The sequence below is a fragment of the Polypterus senegalus genome, chromosome 8 (genome assembly GCF_016835505.1).
Source record: "Polypterus senegalus isolate Bchr_013 chromosome 8, ASM1683550v1, whole genome shotgun sequence".
In the NCBI taxonomy this organism is placed as follows: domain Eukaryota; kingdom Metazoa; phylum Chordata; class Cladistia; order Polypteriformes; family Polypteridae; genus Polypterus; species Polypterus senegalus.
In genome coordinates, this window is record NC_053161.1 from 177,741,511 (window position 1) to 177,760,641 (window position 19,131).

The following is a 19,131-nucleotide window of genomic DNA, read 5'->3' on the forward strand; positions in this document are numbered from 1 at the left end:
ATTTGGGTACCGAGAAAAGAAACAGAATAGGTGAGGGTTAGTATTCAAATATAATTATCATGTTAAACAAATCTACAGAAGACAGGATTTCTATATTGCGAAAAAGACGATTGGCTGCCGAAACCAGGCGGTTAACAGAATCTTAAAAAGACCGGACGTCTAGATTGGAAGAACCACCATCCGCTGCCGAAAGTAGCCGGCTAAAAATGCAGCTTAGCACGCCAGGTCTGCTAGTAGTATACAAAAGACTAACTGAAGTTACGTAACACTGCTGAATTAATGCGTACATCTACGCTGGTTGGTTAACTGGTTTGCACCCAAATCACTTCCTAAAATGAGAGTCTATTCCATCACACTTTTGTTGTTCTCGTATCTCTTAGACTGAACTGATATCTTTGAAATCTCTTGTGTATGTGACGACTGTCCAGTCTTGTTGTTTACAGGAACCCAGCTGATCTCTTCATCGACTCCTTGCCCATTTTGTGTACGACATCAACCTCATCCCAGTACGTTTCAGTAGCTCATTTCATGACATTTCTAAAACAAATGTTTATATATTTTGATTGGCACTGCTGACCAACTTACTTAACTGTTGTTACATCCTCTCGAATAAAACATGAAATGAAATTGACAGTAAAATAAAAAAATCACTCGGAGATTTTTTCCCAGTTTCATTTGGTTCCCTGGCGATTTAAGGACAAGCCATCTTAACAAGACTTTAATTTCGCTGTTTCAAAACATCTTTGTGATCAAGAAGAACATGTCCGTCTGCATTGCGTGAATCCTGCCTCAGCAGGGGCTATCAAACCAGGCCCACTAAAAGAAAGCTTTCAGACTTGTCACTCTGCTAAAAGGAAGTAAAATTCAAGAGCATAGATTTTGATTTTTAAAATCCTCTTATCTACAGAAATCTATGTTGGTGGGCATTTTTTTAATTGATGTGTCTTCATTAGATGTGTACCAAAGACGGTTTCTTCTGTTCCATTGCTAAGGTTTGTAGCATTTCAACATTAATGGATCACAAGATGTACAAATAGTGCTAACTATTGCTTACTTACAACTTGACTTATTCCTAAAGTTTTCTCCTGCTTTTTAATGAGAAGTTGAACAAAATGACAGGATTACACCTCGCCTGAAGAAGGGCCCCGAGTTGCCTCTATAGCTTACATATTGTAATCTTTCTAGTGAGCCAATAAAAGGGGTCATTTTGCTTGACTTCTCGTTACATCCATGATGGCTCACAACAGTACAACACCCTAGTACTCCTCCTCTTTAGTAACTCTGTGAGATGCCGCCTTTCACTTGATGCCCTATAATGTGCTTATTTTGCGTAATTGTTAATCCAGGACTACCTAACTATCATTATAATAGACTGCAAGCATTCATTAAGTCACATCATAGGTTTATTTTCTGTTGGCAGCACTCTGTCCCAACAACATCTGAATGATTGCCATCTGTTTCTAGTTCTCTCTTTTCCTAATTTTTCACGTCTGCATTATTTCAGTTGTTTAATGTTTGCCTATGTGAGCATTCAGCAGAGTGTTTTAATAGAGCGTATAATAGCTGCATATGAGTTTAAAGCAGTACCCTCAAAAATTGATAAAGCTTTAAGTGTTGATGGAAAACAAAGTAATGTGTCATCATGTCATACAGCAATAAAATAAAGTAACGTAAAATCCGGATTTGCACATTAATAACACTACTGCCATCCAATTCTCTCATTCCCAATTATTGCTATATCATGCGTTTTCTGCAATACACACACAAGCTTATATGAATTCTGTTGCTGAATACACACACCATCAGTTTTAGGACCTGTAGGTCATATCCTTCTTAATTACACGTGAACATCTTTGTTTTGTTTGTTGTGAGGATTTGTTTGCCTCTGCCACCCTGTATTCACTTTCTGTTTCCATCTCCACAGTTGTACTGGCATACGCCGCGTTGTCTTAGATGAACACCCACTGCCCACCATTGTGTGACCAGTAAAAAAGGTGGCTTCCTGATGTGCTAAACTATAAGCTCAAAATGATACCTAATAATTTCTTCTGGTTGACAGATTTTTACCGGTGTTTTGTTCCTAGTGCTACCCCATAACCACTTAGTTCAGGGCCTGGGGATGCTCACAGACTAACCTTACGGGTTCTTATTATTGCAAAGAACTGGAAACAGTTTAAAATGTTATAACCTACCATCTGATCAGAGTTTTTAAGTTTAGACTTAAAAAAAAAAAATTAAAAAGTGACCAAAAAGTAGTGTCAAATCTACATATAGTTATTCAAAGTAACTAATTTGAAGTTATTTTCCTTGTAATTGTTTATGAATTAAAAAGTAAAAACAAAGAAATTCACAGGTTTAAAAAAACCTGCAGACCTCCACCACAAACCAACGTTCATATAATAAAGGTTCAAAAGAAAGTGACTCAGATTAAATTAAAAATTCTTAACTACCACCCCCCTTACTAACCAACTACACTTAAATCAAATAAATATTTAAAACTGAATCAAACAATGGCCAACATCAGCCACTGCAAAGAATGAAAAGAAAATGTGTTCCTCTCTGTCAATGAGGTTGTGAATGAATTATTGAGGTGGGCTGAGATTTGAATTAAAACTCCAAATGCCACCTGTCATTGACCAGCTATTCTAAAATCATAAAAGAGTTAGAACTAAACGAAGCAGCGGTCGACATCAACTACCGCAAAGAATAATAAAGAAAAAAACACACACACACACATGTGCCCCCACTATTAGCGAGGTTGTGAATTTCTTGAGTTGTGCTAAGATTTGCCACTCCAGTGTTCACCAGAAAGGTCACAGCTCCAGGTTTAAACAACAATCGACACAACATAAAATCCCAAAAAAATCAAACCCAAATCGTCAAATCTATTTAAATACCATTACCAGCTCAGTCACCCCACCTACCCGTCTCGGTCGATACACATGGGGTCTTCAACACACAGCATGGCAATCATTTCATGAGACGCACACTGCCTCTCTCAATAAATGCTGCCCTCTTAAAAAACACCAACGTGAGTCGCTCCTCATCTTAATGATTTCACCTGCGACCAAACTGTTCGATGAACAAGCAGGCCAGCACTGCCTCACTCGCCACAGACTGGCTCAAACTGGCTCTTCCAAAGCTGCTACCTTAACAAATTCGAATTGCATGTGGCAGTAAAGCCGTCCAGTGAGAGGATGAGGAGGGTGCGACTGTCATGTCTCAGCTGTCCATGGGGTTACTCTCTTCAAAGTTGATGCAGAAACCTTAACAACATTTAACGATCTGGAGGAGAGATTGGGACAGCTTAGCTATTAGCTAAACAAGTGGGGTTAGTGGACTCCTTTGTTTCTCAGACCTTTTGTGTTCTTACGGTATGTTGCATTTTCATTATTGGTATATTTTTTATTTTACTTTGAGATTTATGCATTCAAGAATTGTCTTCATTGTTTATTTAACCTCCTTACTGTAACATTTTTTCGTAAAAAACATATATAAAAGCATTGCATTGTTTTTTGTTTGAAAAAAATTATATTTACTCTCATTGGTCTACTGTAAAACACTAAAAGTACAAAGTCAAAAGTGTAAAACATTTAATAATGCTACAAATCATACTAAGAATATTAATAAAAATAATGATAATACCATATGCACTATCAAAGTGTGCTATATCTTGAAGCATGCTGAAATACACAATCCAGCGTCACAGTTGGGGCAATAGTAGTGGAATTCCTTGCCAATTATTCTTTCCAGTGCGATCAGCTTTTTTTTTTTGTTTTTTTTATTAATTTTATTACAATCCATACAAAGCAATCAAGATTTTACAAAAAGAAAAATTGAGTTAAGAACAGATCGATCCCCACCCCTGAGAGAGAGAGCAAGCTAAATGGCGTAATATTTAAGGCTTGTAAACATACCTAATTTAAAAAAAAAAAAATTCTCTGTGCTTTATGAGCTTATTCTAAAATATTACTGATTAGATCCTGCCATGTTTTGAAAAAGGTCTGTACAGATCCTCTAACTGAGTATTTGATTTTTTCCAATTTCAAATAATATAAAACATCGGTTTCCCACTGACTTAAAAGAGGAGTGCGATCAGCTTTTGAACAGCTCACTGCACAAGTGCGATTTACACAAGTCTCGCTTTCAGATTCATCAGAGTCACTTTTGATCCCACTGTCCATTTCAATCCCACTGCCTGAAGACAGATTCACTTTGTCATCACTGCTCGTATCACCGGCAAGAGTGTGCAACATGTGGGCTGCTGAAAGACGTTTCTTACGAGATGCCAGTATGAGGCCTGGAGAAGACGTGCAGACCTCTACCTGAGTAACACTCGGGCCTGTCGCTTACACAAGACACGCTTGTACTGTTTACTGAGCAACGCTCTGCTCTAACGCTATTGGCATTTTTACAGCCCGAGTAATCCTCAGGTGTAATGCTTACATGAGACGCATCTCTACAGTTGCCCGAGTGGCGCTCAGGCCTAATGCTAAGGTGGTTAAATTACAATACGTGTTAATTGCTGTGTTGGAGGAAAACCCGATTCTTCTTCCCCGTTATCGCTAAGTTTACTTGTGTACTACACACCGACAGACACACTACTGACTTTACTGTGTTAATGTAATAAGTAATAAGTGTTAATGAAGTCTTTACTGTTTTATTCTATGCAGCAGTCTTTTGTGGACTGCTCTGTAGGTGATTAGGAGTAGGTTAGTTGATTTTAGGGGAACTGGTTAGGGAATTTTTGATTTTGCGGATAACACATTGATCTTTTCTCATTGAAGGCAATGGCATGCAGGCTTCCTCTATCTGATGCTTTCAGGAACAGCTTGTATTGGGATAACCGAGGTTAGCAGTGCTTTGTTTCCACAAAAATGTTAAACGAATATATTAAGCAAATACAGTCAATGTCTTTACGCTACTTTTAAACATTTGAGTCCATCTCCATCATGACGGTACATTGAAGGATGTCTCCAAGTCGGGTCAGTCAGCTGTTTTCTTCAGTAGCAGGGTCGTTGACAGTTCAGAAGAACAAAGCACTTTAAAACATTTAATGAGCTCAAAAGGTTTTATAAAATCTGTTACTACAATGAAATATGATTGGCCCAGCAGATAACCGAGTGATTGGTGGCTTTGTTTATGGTTGGTTTTAAGTACTCGACAAAGAACTTTGTGTAACCTAATGTCAAAAATAGAAGGTACGCATCAGTAATTACATGTGTAAGTGTACGATAGCAAACCTAATATTTCACCTGCTCATCTTCTCCTGTAGGTAGACATATTATTCTGGCACTCTGGTCTTTTTTTTTTTTTTTTTAATTTATGTATTTTGGGCAGAGTGTTGGCTCTGAGGTAGGGATCTGCACTGGTAATCAGAAGGTTGCTGGTTCGAGTCCCGTAAGCACCAAAAGTGACTCTGCTTTGTTAGGCCCTTAACCTGCAGTTGCTCCGTCCTGTGTATGACGTTAATCTTCATCCAGCCCTGTATGTAGGCCATCCAACCTACTGGGGAAAACCTGGGGGTCAGTGGCAGAATTGGCACTCCAGCCACCATTAAAAAAACCTCCAAGTGTTCCACTCCATCTGAGCTAGTGTGGTGCTGAGATGTCACCCGTTGCGTGGCTGCACTCAGGTCCTGGGATTCTGAGTTGGTTTGTCATGTGTTGGGTGCGGCAATGCACTGTATCAGCGTCTGCTCCTAACCTCTCATTCTTAGTTATTTATAAACACAATCCTGTGACCCTACTTAAACATTCATCACCAGACTTCATAACACAATGCTGGCACACCATGAACACTGTATGTCTAGTCCAAGTAGTGAATACTGCTGACCACCAACTGTGGGTGATGGTCTTGTTCGAGTCTGTTGAACCTTCACTCCACTCCAACATTTGTTTTGTTTGTGATAATTTGATATGAAGAGTAACTGACTGCATGCTATCAGCTATCAGACATGGCATAAACCATAACTGAGAGGGTGTTATAAAATTTAAATTAAGATGTGTTTATATAATAATAGTGCAGTTTTAATGGAATTCAATCCTATTCTTTCCACAGAGAGAGAAGCTATCATTTACTGTAATCTCTAGATGGATGTGAAAGAGAAGATGTGTGAGGCTGACATGAACATCATGAAGATAGAGATGTCAAATATTAAGGAGGAGCACTGTGAATGGGAGCCTGCCCACCCTAAACAAGGTAATCTCCACATTAAGGAAGAGGACTGTAAACTGGAGTTGGTGGACATTAAAGAAGAAGTTGAAGAGAAGTTTATCAGCATTGAGACACACAAACATAAAAGTGTGGAGAGTGTCCAGGAAAACGACCTTCATTATAGGTGTCAAGATGGAGCAGCGATGGGGTTGGTATCTCCTCAGAGCACACACTGCTCATCTTCAGGGCTTTCTAACCATGTGAAGTCTGAATCATTACAGTCTGACACAAGGAGGACCGAGGAGATATCATCTGTTAGAACTCTGGAAGATCAGCCACCATCTACAAGTAAGTCTGGAGAGAGTAAGTATAAAATATGTGTAGGTTTGAGGATTGGGGGTTGTGGGCTTGAAAGGGAGTGGTCTTGTGCTTTTTATGAGAATCTAAGAAATGAGGCTAAAAGGTTGAGTGTTCAAGGTGCCTTCGCCTTAATTATTGCTGCTCTTCTTGTACTATAGTTGTAAATTTGTGTCAGTGCTCTGAGCCTATCCTTGGTGTACAAAATGAACAGTTGCAGGAAAAAGACTGTGACCCCTTTGGCTGTTTATCAGAGGTGGGTAGAGTAGCGGGAAATTGTACTCAAGTATGAGTAGCATTACTTCAAAATAATATTACTCAAGTAGAAGTAAAAAGTAGTCATCCAAAAAATTACTCAAGTAAGAGTAAAAAAGTATTTGGTGAAAAGACTACTCAAGTACTGATTACTGTTTGAACATAATAAATGATTTATTTTTTTTGCACGTGCGATCGTTCTCAATTGCTTCATTGGGTTCCTGCGGCGTGTGATTAAGGCCCACGGATACAGGAGTGTATATATACGGGTCACCACAAAAAAAGGGGGAATCAAAGAAAAGGAGAAAAGAGGTTAAAAGACATGAAAGGCAGGCTTAGGAACGACGATCTGGTCACCTGGAGAGAGGAAGTAGTGCGAGCTAGGGCCCCATGAAAGAGCATTAGCTGTGGCACTCTAGGCGCCAGTTCACCCCACTGAATATTCAGGTGGAGTGTGACGAGCAAGGCAGGTGCCCTCCTTAGGCTTCCGAGGTGAGTGCGAAGGAAGAAGAGAGGAGAGACAACCTTGGATGGTCTGGCCATGATGCCTGGAGGCAGCCAAGACGGAGGTCAGCCGAAAGGAGCTCGTGGCTGCTGAGTCTCCACCGGCTACGTGAGCAATAGGTGTGCCAGGAGAATGAGAAGGAGGTGGGCTGAGATCAGGAGGAATTAGTCTGCATTTTAACTCTGGACTCTAAGCTATCAACTTCCCAACAGTGTTAAGAAGCCATTAAGAATGTTAGGTTATATAACACGATCTGTGGAGTACAAGTCCAAGGAGGTTATGCTCAACCTTTATAATGCACTGGTGAGGCCTCATCTTGAGTACTGTGTGCAGTTTTGGTCTCCAAGCTACAAAAACAGCCCAAAAAAAGGTCCAGAGAAGAGCGACTAGGCTAAGATTAAAAGAGCTGAGCCTTTACAGTTTAAGCAAAAGAAGATTAAGAGGTGAACATGAGTGAAGTGTTTAAAATTCTGAAGGGAATTAGTGCAGTGGATCAAGACTTGTATTTTAAAATGAGTTCATCAAGAACACGGGGACACAGTTGGAAACTTGTTAAGGGTACATTTTGTACAAACATTGGGAAGGTTTTCGCGATTTAAGGTGGGCCGGATCTACGAGTTTTTTTTGTAGGCTCTGGTGATTCTAGTGTTAAGGGAACACTTTGAAAACACATCAGATCTCAATGGTGAAAAAATCCTGTTGGATATCTGTACTGATATGGACTGGGTCATGTGTTAGGAACGAAAGGATGCCACATCATTTGATGGAAATGAAAATGATGAACCTACAGAGGGCTGAATTCAAAGGCACCCCGAAAATCAAAGGGAAAAAATGATGCCTGCAGCATCAGAGTCCATTTGGCCCAAATATCATTGCTGCAACTCCAATTCATACTCAGTAGTTTGAATGCCTTACCGGTGAATGCCTGATAGCATTTTTTGGTTGCATGCTCCTAATTAAATGACAGTTGGTGTCCTGGGGGATCTCCTATCAGATCTAGACCAGGGCATCACTGAGCTCCTGGACAGCCTGAGGTGTTGGATGGACCGAAACATAATATCCCACCTAGAGATGTTCTATTGGATTGAGGTCAGGAAAGTGAGCGTGTGGGCCAGTCAATGGTATCAATTCCTTCATCCTTTTGCTACATGAGGCTGGCATTGTCATTCACCAGGAGGAACCCAGGAGCCACTTCACCAGCATAGGGGTCTGACAATGGGTCCAAGGATTTCCTCCCGACACCTAATGGCACATAAGGTGCCGTTGTCTAGCCTGTAGGGGTCTGGGCCCCCTTCCATGGATATGCCTCCCCCGATATACCATCACTGACCCACCACCAAACCGGTCATGCTGAATGATGTTACAGGCAGCATAACGTTCTCCACGACTTCTCCAGACTCTTTCACGTCTGTCACATGTGCACAGGGTGAACATGCTCTCATCTGTGAAAAGCACAGGTGCCCTGTGGTCCAGTGGCGGACCTGCAAATTCTGGCATTATATGGCAAATGCCAATCGATCTCCACGGTGCTCACTAGAGGATGTCGGGCCCTCCGGCCACTCTCATGAAGTCTGTTTCTGAATGTTTGGTCAGAGACATTCACACCTGTGGCCTTTCTGCTGGAGGTCATTTTGTAGGCTCTGGCAGTGCTCATCCTGTTCCTCCTTGCCGAATGAAACAAATACCGGTGGGTCCTGCTGATGGGTTAAGGCCCTTCTACGAGGGGCAACTGTCCAGCTCTCCAAGAGTAACTGCCTATCTGTCTCCTGGAATCTCCTCCATGCCCTTGAGACTGTTCCAATGCAAAACGAGTGACAAAACAGATGAGGAGGAAAAAATGTCCGTGGCCTCCCTCCACCTGTTAAACCACTCATTCCTATTTTGGGGGTCATCTCATTGTTGTCGCCCCTCTAGTGCACCAAAGCAGCTGAAACTGATGGACAAGCCCCTCTGCTACTTAACTGACCAGATCAATAGCCCACAAGTTTCATTGACTTGATGGTATTCTCTGATTTAAAATGTGTTTCTTTCATTTTTTTGAGCAGTATTTCAAGTCATGCACTCATATGCTAACAGCATCCCCTGCATTTTTTGGCAAACTATTATTAAACAGTTCTGTAAAGTCTGAGCTGTGTGCGTACAAGAAACCCGTTCAAACAGTTCTTTTGTCTACAAAGGGATCAGTGGACTTTAGTGTCTCTGAAGCTGTCTGATGGAAAATAAGGTTCTCATTGACTTGGTGATAATGCAGTAGCATAGTGCCGGCTCCTGTGCAAAGTGAGTTTAATAGAATAAATATGGCCGACCTGAGTAAAGGGAACAAACCATGATCTTGATTTTTGCTGCTCACAAAGATTAAACAATAGAATTCTGTCTTGGATGTCCTATTACTGTTTTAGAATCTGCCCCCTTTTCATCTGGAATTTGAGTTTCATGTGAGAATAAACAAATCCCAGTGAATTCCTGAGATGTCGGAGTCTGTAACTTCCTGGGTCAAATGTGTTGTGACCTTGTGTTTTGTTTGGCTAAAGTCTTGTTTTCTCCGTATTTGTTTTGTTGCCAACATTTTTTTGCTCCTTCAGCCGTAATCGCCACCTTTTTGGCTGTCATGTCACATGATCTGCTGCTTCATTGCACTCTATAGAAGATGTCCAGCATGCAGCCTTGGGATATTTCTGGAAAGATCTTTAGTGGCAACTCTTTGGTTAGGACTGCTGATTCTTCTTACTTCAGTTCAGATCTTTTGCTCCATCATTTTTTTGACGTTTTATTTTGATTTATTACGTGTGTGTTTGGACCTCCTAGTTTTCTGACCTTTGTCAGATCTTCTGCTTGTAAAAGTCTCATCTCCGTTTTGTGTACACCTTGATTTTGTAGGTTTTTCATTAACAATATGAGTGATTTGCTGTCTGTGAGTGTGGCGGGCATAAAGTGAGCAAAGCTTTGGACTGAAACATCCCTTGTGTTTAATGGATGAATCCTAAAAATTGAAATGCTTCAGTTACTAATACTCCACTGGTCCCTTGAAGAAGAATTGTAATCTGAAAATCTGCTCCAGAGCTGCACTCCTCTGACCCCCAAAGGTCATGTGAAAAGACAATTTCTAATCAGGGATTAATAGTGAATCAAATCAAAATATTGATTTGAGTGTTCTCTATTAAATTTGCATTTTAAAGTCACAGTGTCTTTAAATCTGTCATATACTTTTGTTAATGCATATAATTGTGTATGCCTTGTTTAACTAGACGGTCATGTTAAAATGGACAGACAACCAAGCTCATCGCTCTGATGTTCTGCCTCCCCTTTTTGTCTTGCCGCTGACCAGCGATCAGATACAGGAAGAGGTGTGTCGGTCAATGCAAATGAAGGCCATCTGCCTAAGTGAAGTGAGAGGATCCACGCTTGTCAACGCTCCAAGAAGATGTCATTAGCAAGTGCAGTATAAACATCAAGTGTGTACCAGGCAATGTGACTGCTTCTATATATAAGCTGGTCATATTTCTGCTGGTCTTGTTGTAATTTTAGACTCCAGAGTGGCTTTTCCTTTATCATGGCAGGCATCAGTTGTGAATGGACTGCTCTCAAGACCTCGGTAATGGAGGTCACTTCAAGGAGTTCTGGCCAGTTAGTGCCTGTCATGACTGCAACCCAACAAGTCGATAGAGGATGCCAAGGTTAAGTGAAACTGTCAAGATAAGAGACCTGCCATTTAATGTTAGTAGGAGAATTTTTTGATGCGTCTCAAGTGCACCAACGTATTTGAAGCTACATGTCTTGGAGTAATGAAAACCTACAGAAACTTTGGATTACAGAGGCAGAGTTAACAAGCTTTGTTAATTTTCCCTTTTTAATTCAGTGTATTTTTCCAGTAGGGCTCTTCATTAAGTGCCTGTTTGCTGTTCTTCCACCTGAAAATGCTATCAGAGAAGTCATTAAACAGACATCCTTTACATACGTTTACACACACATTTGAGGAAATCACAAAAACACAGCACGTTAGTTTGAGTACCATAAATAAATCATGGCAGTACTCTTCTATTAATGTTGTATTGGAAATTATTATTGATTCCAGTGTGTCAAAAAGCTGATTTCACCTGCCACTTCCCTTTATAGCAGACCCAGATAACTGCACTGATTCTGTGTTTTCTTGTCTTCTAATTTTCTCACAGACCACAGCAGTTCTTGTAGGTTTGTTCATTAAAAGTCACTTTGTTCATTTCTCTGTGTTTCTGTGGTGATTAAATAAGCCATTTTGATATCCAATATCAGAGTAAAACTCTTGTCAGGTGGGTTTATTACACGTGATCTGCTTAATTTACTATTCCACATTCATGGCTCCAGTAATTGTCCTCATGTGGCGAGTAGTTGAATGTCTTTTTATGTGCTTAACTGAAATATTTGGTGGGATTCGGAATAACCTTGCAAAAGCATAAGCAATCATAAGACTTAAGTTGTAACTTAATGTTAATAGTAGGAATGCAAATTGAAAATTAACTTTTCTTTTTAATTTGAAATTTCTTTCAGGAGACGAACCTCACTGCTGTTCTGAATGTGGCAAAGAATTTTTTGATGGGAATAGTCTGAAGAAACATTTAAGAGTTCACACAGGAGAGAAGCTGTATTGTTGTTCAGAATGTGGAAAACAATTTGCAGAAATCCGCAATCTTCAAAGACACATAAATATTCATACTGGAGAGAAGCCATATTGTTGTTCTGAATGTGGAAAACAATTTGCAGAAATCGCCACTCTCGATACACACAAAAAAATTCACAGGGGAGAGAAGCCCTATTCTTGTAATGAATGTGGCAAACAATTCACAGTAATCAGCATTCTTCTTAGACACAGAAGAATTCACACAGGAGAGAAGCCCTATTGTTGTAATGAGTGTGGCAGACAATTTGGTGCTAAGAGTACACTTCAGAGACACAGTAGAATCCACACTGGAGAGAAGCCGCTTTTCTGCTCTGATTGTGGCAAGCAGTTCTTTGACAGAATGATTCTTCAGAGCCATGCAAAAGTTCACACAGGAGAAAAACCGTTTTGCTGTTCTGAATGTGGCAAAGAATATTTTTATGGGAATAGTCTGAAGAAACATTTAACAGTTCACACAAGAAAGAAGCTGTATTGTTGTTCAGAATGTGGAAAACAATTCACAAAAATCAGCAATTTTCATACACACATAAAAACTCACACTGGAGAGAAACCATATAGTTGTCCAGAATGTGGAAAACAATTCACAGTAATCAGCAGTCTTCATAGACACAGAATAATTCACACGGGAGAGAAGCCGTATTGTTGTAATGTGTGTGGCAAACAATTTGGTCTCAAGAGTACACTTCAGAGACACAGTAGAATCCACACTGGAGAGAAGCCACTTTTCTGCTCTGATTGTGGCAAGCAGTTCTTTGACAGAATGAATCTTCAGAGCCATGCAAAAGTTCACACAGGAGAAAAACCGTTCTGCTGTTATGAATGTGGCAAAGAATTTTTTGACAGGAATAGCCTGCGGCTACATTTAACAGTACACACAGGGGAGAGTCTGTATTGCTGTTCTCTGTGTGGCAAACAGTTTTTGCATATGTCTAACCTTAAGAGACACACCAGAGTTCACCTTTAGAGAAATAGTGGCTTATGGTGAAGATACTATGAAAACGTCAAATGTGTTTGAGGGTGCTGAAAAGGACAAAGATATTCTACTATATCTGATATCTGACAGAATGTGAGACAGCTGCCCAACGGTATTCTGAAAAATGAGTTCCAAGCCTGCTTCAAAAAATGGAAATGTTGTTTGTCAGTGTATAGATGCACAAAGAGAGTACTTTAAAGGCAACAGTAGCTACTAGTTTACAGTTCCACATGTGTATATTTTTTAAAGGTGAATTCCGGGAACTAAGTTGTCGCACCTCGCACATCTGTTGAACACAGGTGATTCTCAGAACTCGCCTTGTTGCATGCTGTAAAATCCTGGTGAGTGAACCAGCTTGCCATTCCCATCCTATCTTACGGCTTTGGCCTCCCTGACTGACAACGTAAAAACATGAGAACTTCTGCATGCATACCAGTCAATATACAAGAATCGAGGCATCCCTAGAATGTACATTTCTAGATCTGAAGGAGACATGGGACTCATCGAAATGGATGACTTATGCAGGGCTACAATCATTGGACTTCAGACATTCCTTCTCTACTCAATATACCTGCACATTCAGAAGGTACTTTAACATAAATCAAACCAACCCAAACCAACATCAGTTTTAAGGCTTGACCAAACATTCAGAAGAAACAAAGGCTTGACAGAGACTCCCCCAATTTGGCTGGATATCGGAAACAAGAATAGAAAAGGACCGAGCAGCAGAAGAAGAAGAGTACTTGGAAAGACCACAAATATAACAGAAAATGTCAGATGTCCTGCTCCAGCCCCATGTTTGGCCAGAAATAGGACCTGAAATTCAGTGTGGAATTGCTTCGATTTCACACAGAGTTAGTAATTCCCACTAAATCTTATTTTTAATGCTCCTTTTTTCCCCCATGTTTATTTGGTAAGCACTCTTTCTTACATCTTGCAAGAATAGGAAGCATTTTTTAATCATTATATTTTAATAATGTCAAGTTTGTTACTTAGATATTTATTTTTTAATGTTTACATTGTGTTAAGGTCATACAGTCCTCTCCACCAGTATTGGAAAACCAAGGCCAGTAATGCATTTGTCTTTGCTGTGCGACATCAAATGACGACGACGAGAAGAGACATGAGTGTCAGCTTTCATTCCCAGGTATTTCCATCTCGATATGTTAAACCACATAGAACTGAGCACCTTTTGTATCAAACCATCCAGTTTTTCAAGTGAGCACAAGTATTGGAACAGAATGTTTTCAACTAAATGAAGGTCAGAAGTACTTCATATTTGGTTGCATATCTCTTGCTTGGAATAACAGCATCGAGTTTACAACTCCACAGACTGCACCATATTTCTTGTTTCTTCACTGGTGATGCCTTTCCAGGTTTTTACCACAGTAATTTTTAGTTGTTGTCTCTTTTGAGGGGTTTCTTCCTTCACTCTTCTATTCAGGAGGTGAAATGGCTTGTTCAGTTGTGTTAAGATCTGCTGATTGACTTGGCCAGCCCAAAACCTTCCATTTTTCCCCCTTGATGAAGTCCTTTGTTGCGGTGGCAATGTGTCTAACTGCATAATAAAGTTCCTCCAGATTAGTTTGGGTGTAGTTCTCTGTAAATCGACAGATGATGTGTTTCTGTAGGCTGCCGAGTTCTTTCTGCTATGACTATCATGAGTTACATCAGGGGTTTCCAACTCTGGTCCGAGAAGACCACCATGGCTGCAGGTTTTCATTCTAACCCCTTTTCTTAATTAGTGACCTGTTTTGCCACTTGTTAATTTCTTTTGAAATCATTTCAATTGACTTGTTTGTTTAAGATTTGCGCCCCTGAATTTCTTTATTGTTCCTCTGAGGAGTTTCATTTCTTTCCTTAAATGGCACCCAAAAAGAATTGAAATGTGAAGTGAGTGAGCCAGCAGAAGACCAACTGAGTCAGGGCCTCAAACTCCAGCCAGTTGCTTCATTAGGTGTCAGTTTTTGTTGTTTATTAAACCTGTTCTGTAATTCCATGGCTTGTTGTTGCTCTCATTGTGCAATAGCAGACATTTCTGAAATTGTTGATTTTCTCTTTTCTAAGAGCACTGTTCAAATGTTGTAGGGACCTCAGCAGATCACCATTCCTAAGACCTTCATCTCTCTTTAGTTTCAGATATTGTACAATAAGCAGCAAACTAGGTCTGTGTTTTGGCTCATTTTGTATCACATTATTGTTTGTCAGCTAATTATGGAAAAAGAAACAATGAAGGGGTGGAGTCTTGAAGATCAAGTCAATTAAAATGTATTCAAAAGAAATTAATTAGCAGCAAAAATGGGTCACTAATTAATTAATTAATTAATAAGTAGAATTAAATTAAACAAATGCCCAAAATACTACAATCTAAGTGTGTTTTAAACTCTGGGTCTTTGAAGCCCACCCTGACACACTTGGATTCCCCTCCCTGGACTCTGAAGACCCCTGTTGTCGGTGAGTTTGCACAATGGTGTGGCCGCTCCTATTTACAGTTTAATATTTCAAAGACCTAAGATGTGGTTGTAGATGTCAGGACCTCCACACCATCCACTGGCTCAGCTTTACTTAAAGGGGAGAGACGGTGGAGATGGTAGAGCAATACAAAGATCTGCGAACAACCATTGAGTACAAACTTGATCTTAAAACAGCACAAATCAGTAAGAGAGGGGCAGCTACGACTTTTCTTTCTTAGAAAGCTCAACTGTTTTAAATTGGACCAAACCAGAGTGACGCTTTTTTGCATGTAATTTATTGAATCGATTGTTATATTTGCTTTTATCTGTTGATTTGACATCCTCTGCTGTACGAATATAAACCACTATAAAAATCAGCTGTAACAGGATTGGTTCTCACTGAGATGTACGACAGACACGTTAGAGAGAAAGACAACACAATTCTGTCAGACAGTCGCCATCCCCTTCGCTTGATAGTTGACATCAGGCTGCAGGTTTAGGATTTCAAAGGAGCAGCAGGTTTAAGAACTCTTATTTCTAGAGCTACAAGCATTTTAAATGTGGGTGCTACCTGGGATGGTACTAAACGTTAAATTCTGTATTACTGTATTACTGTTTAGTGTACTGTTGAAAGTACCGTATATAATCGTGTACAAGTTGGAAACCTGAAAAATCGGTCATAAAATCAGACCTCGACTTGTACGCCCGTTCAATAATACGACACATTTTTTTTTTTTTTTCTAGCAAAAATGGGTAATTAATTAATTAATAAGAGGGTTAAATTGAAAACCTGCAGCCACGGTGGTCCTCCAGGTCTGGAGTTTGGAGACCCCCGAGTTCCATCATCAATACAAATGATTGAGCCTGTTCCAAAAGCAGCCATGTAAGCCATGAGACAACCTCCACCGTGCTTGACAGATGACCTTATAAGTTTAAGATCACAAGAAGATCCCTTCTTTCTCCATACTTTCGGTAGACGTTCATCTTTGTCCCAGTGGCCCATTAAATTTTGTGGCTCATCTCTGTACTTTTTTTTTTTTTTTTAAATTTCAATCAGGGTGTCGGATTTTTACTGCTGATGAGTGGTTTGCATCTTGCGGTCTGGCCTCCATATTATTGTTCTCTACGTCTTCTTCAACCAGTGGATTGTGACATTTCCACCCCTGCTCTTTGGAGGTTCTTCATGATGTTATTTTGGAGTCTTGACTACTCTCACCATTTGTCTGTCATCTGGTGGTGTTGTTTTCCTTGGATGCCTACTTCATTGTCTGATGCTCAGTCCACCAGTGGTCTCCTCCTTTTTCAGGACATTCCACGTTGTGGTAGTGGCCCAATGCTTTTGACCTTTAATGCATTTACCCCCATTTACTAAGCTTCAGAATAACACTCTTGACAGCTCTCAGGTCTTCATGCTGGCGTATCCTCCTTACCTATAAATGCCGTCTTCACAGGTGAAAGCCAAAGCGTAATCTGAGAGTCGATATCCAGGGCTACCTTCACGATTAAATAATCCATTTTAAGTGACACACTTGAGTTAACAAGAAACACCTGTCACTTGTCATGGTATAAAACTGGGTGGTTTGACACATAAGGTGCTCTCTTCTTTGTGGTTTAACATATGGAGATGTAAATACCAGGGAGAATAAAAGCTGAAACTCTGCTCTCTCTTCTCATCTTCATCTTTTGATCTCACACTCCAATGTCTTCATGTGAAGCAACAAAACAACAAATTCACCGGCCTCGCTGTTCCCATACTTGTTGAGGGGACTGACTGTATGCATGGGATGTCACCTTCCTCTTGACATTGCCCTTCACTGGAATGTTCAGCTTTTTAAGTGACAAGGACATGGGACATGTGGTGTCCTTTCTTTAAACTACACTTTATAAGAAACTCAACTTAACCTTGGTAAATTAAAGACTAAAAAATGAAGTATATTTTTACATGCCAGTACTGCAGAAATTCAGGAAATGACTGGGATTGTGTAATGAATTTGTGTTCAGGTTTGTTCTTTTTGCATGATTTGACGAACCAACAGCTTTCAGTTCATGGCTGTGTTGACAAATCTAAAGAAACACACGATTGTCAGTTTATAGTGGGGGTGACTGCCTTTAAACGTGAATCTGAAGAGTGAGAATCAGTGACGTACCTCAGCAGTGACATTCATGTCCTATGAAGTCAGTAGACGGAGTGGGAGATCATGGAGGGTCATGAGGTCGCTGGTAAGGGGTGTGTGGCGCTCCTGATATCTCTGTAAAGGATGAAGGTCCAAGTCTTTAGAGTTCTGGTGCTCCCTGTTTGTGAGACATGGACGCTAGCAGTGACCTGAGATGAAGACTGGACTCCTGTGTCTCTTCAGAGAATCCTGGGGTCCTGCTGGTGTGACTTGGTGTTGCTCACAGAGTCCTGAATGAGGCACATGACCTGCAGTGTGAGGGAGCGTCAGTTACGGCACTACGGCCATGTTATGTGATTCCTAGAGGGTGATCAGCTCACAGGGTCCTCCTTTTGAGGCAAGATGTCTGAATAAGGAGCCCGAGTTCCCTTCGAAAGCTTGCATATCGTAATTTGTTCAGTTAGCTAGTAAAAGGTGTCCTGTTTGCTTGACTTCTCACTACATTCATAACGGCTAACACAGTACAACACCCTAATTAAATATCTCAGTTTTCTTAAGTTTACAGCATTCACACTTGTTTGCTTCACCTTCTTAAAGTTATATGGCAGGAAAAACAGTAGGATATGGATTAAAAAGTGAAAAAGACACATTTTTCTTTGTCTATTTTACATATTCTAAGTTTTATTTATTTATTTTTTCTTTCAATTACTCTACTGCTGCAACCTTTCCTTGGCCACATGCACAGGCTTCATGCAAAAATTTAAAATTTCTATGAAGTTCAAATAGCAAAAATAAATTCTTTGAAGGACTGGCTAATACAACAACTTCACTTTTTGATGAGCAACTGTAAGTTTCAAAATTATCAAATTGTAACATTAAACAAATGCCCAAAATATCACAATCTTAAGTGTGTTTTAAACTCTGGGTCTTTGAAGCCCACCCTGACACACTTGGATTCCCCTCCCTGGACTCTGAAGACCCCTGTTGTCGGTGAGTTTGCACAATGGTGTGGCCGCTCCTATTTACAGTTTAATATTTCTAAGACCTAAGATGTGGTTGTAGATGTCAGGAGCTCCACACCATCCACTGGCTCAGCTTTACTTAAAGGGGCGAGACGGTGGAGATGGTAGAGCAACACAAAGATCTGCGAACAACCATTGAGTACAAACTTGATCTTAAAACAGAGCAAATCAGTAAGAGAGGGGCAGCTACGACTTTTCTTTCTTAGAAAGCTCAACTGTTTTAAATTGGACCAAACCAGAGTGACGCTTTTTTGTAAGTAATTTATTGAATCGATTGTTATATTTGCTTCTTTCTGTTGATTTGACATCCTCTGCTGTACGAATATAAACCACTATAAAAATCAGCTGTAACAGGATTGGTTCTCACTGAGATGTACGACAAACGCGTTAGAGAGAAAGCCAACTCAATTCTGTCAGACAGTCGCCATCCCCTTCGCTTAATAGTTGACATCAGGCTGCAGGTTTAGGATTTCAAAGGGAAAGAGCAGCAGGTTTAAGAACTCTTATTTCTAGAGCTACAAGCATTTTAAATGTGGGTGCTACTTGGGATGGTACTAAACGTTAAATTCTGTATTACTGTTTAGTGTACTGTTGAAAGTACCGTATATACTCGTGTACAAGTTGGAAACCTGAAAAATCGGT

At 40.2% G+C, this 19,131-nt stretch overlaps 1 protein-coding gene across 3 annotated transcripts in view; it reads left to right on the forward strand.

Moving 5' to 3' along the window:
- The window catches only part of LOC120533413 (gastrula zinc finger protein XlCGF26.1-like), a 38,645-nt gene that overhangs the window by 5,311 nt on the left and 14,203 nt on the right, over nt 1–19,131 (forward strand). Inside the window, exons 2-3 of one of the 3 annotated variants that reach the window (XM_039760279.1) lie at nt 6,061–6,519; nt 11,798–13,754. In XM_039760279.1, coding sequence (XP_039616213.1) covers nt 6,093–6,519; nt 11,798–12,891 — 1,521 coding nt within the window. In that variant the 5' untranslated portion in view covers nt 6,061–6,092 and the 3' untranslated portion in view covers nt 12,892–13,754. Of the gene's footprint in view, nt 1–6,060; nt 6,520–11,797; nt 14,766–19,131 lie in introns of those variants that run through there. The other 2 variants (XM_039760280.1, XM_039760278.1) reach the window with 2 other exon arrangements.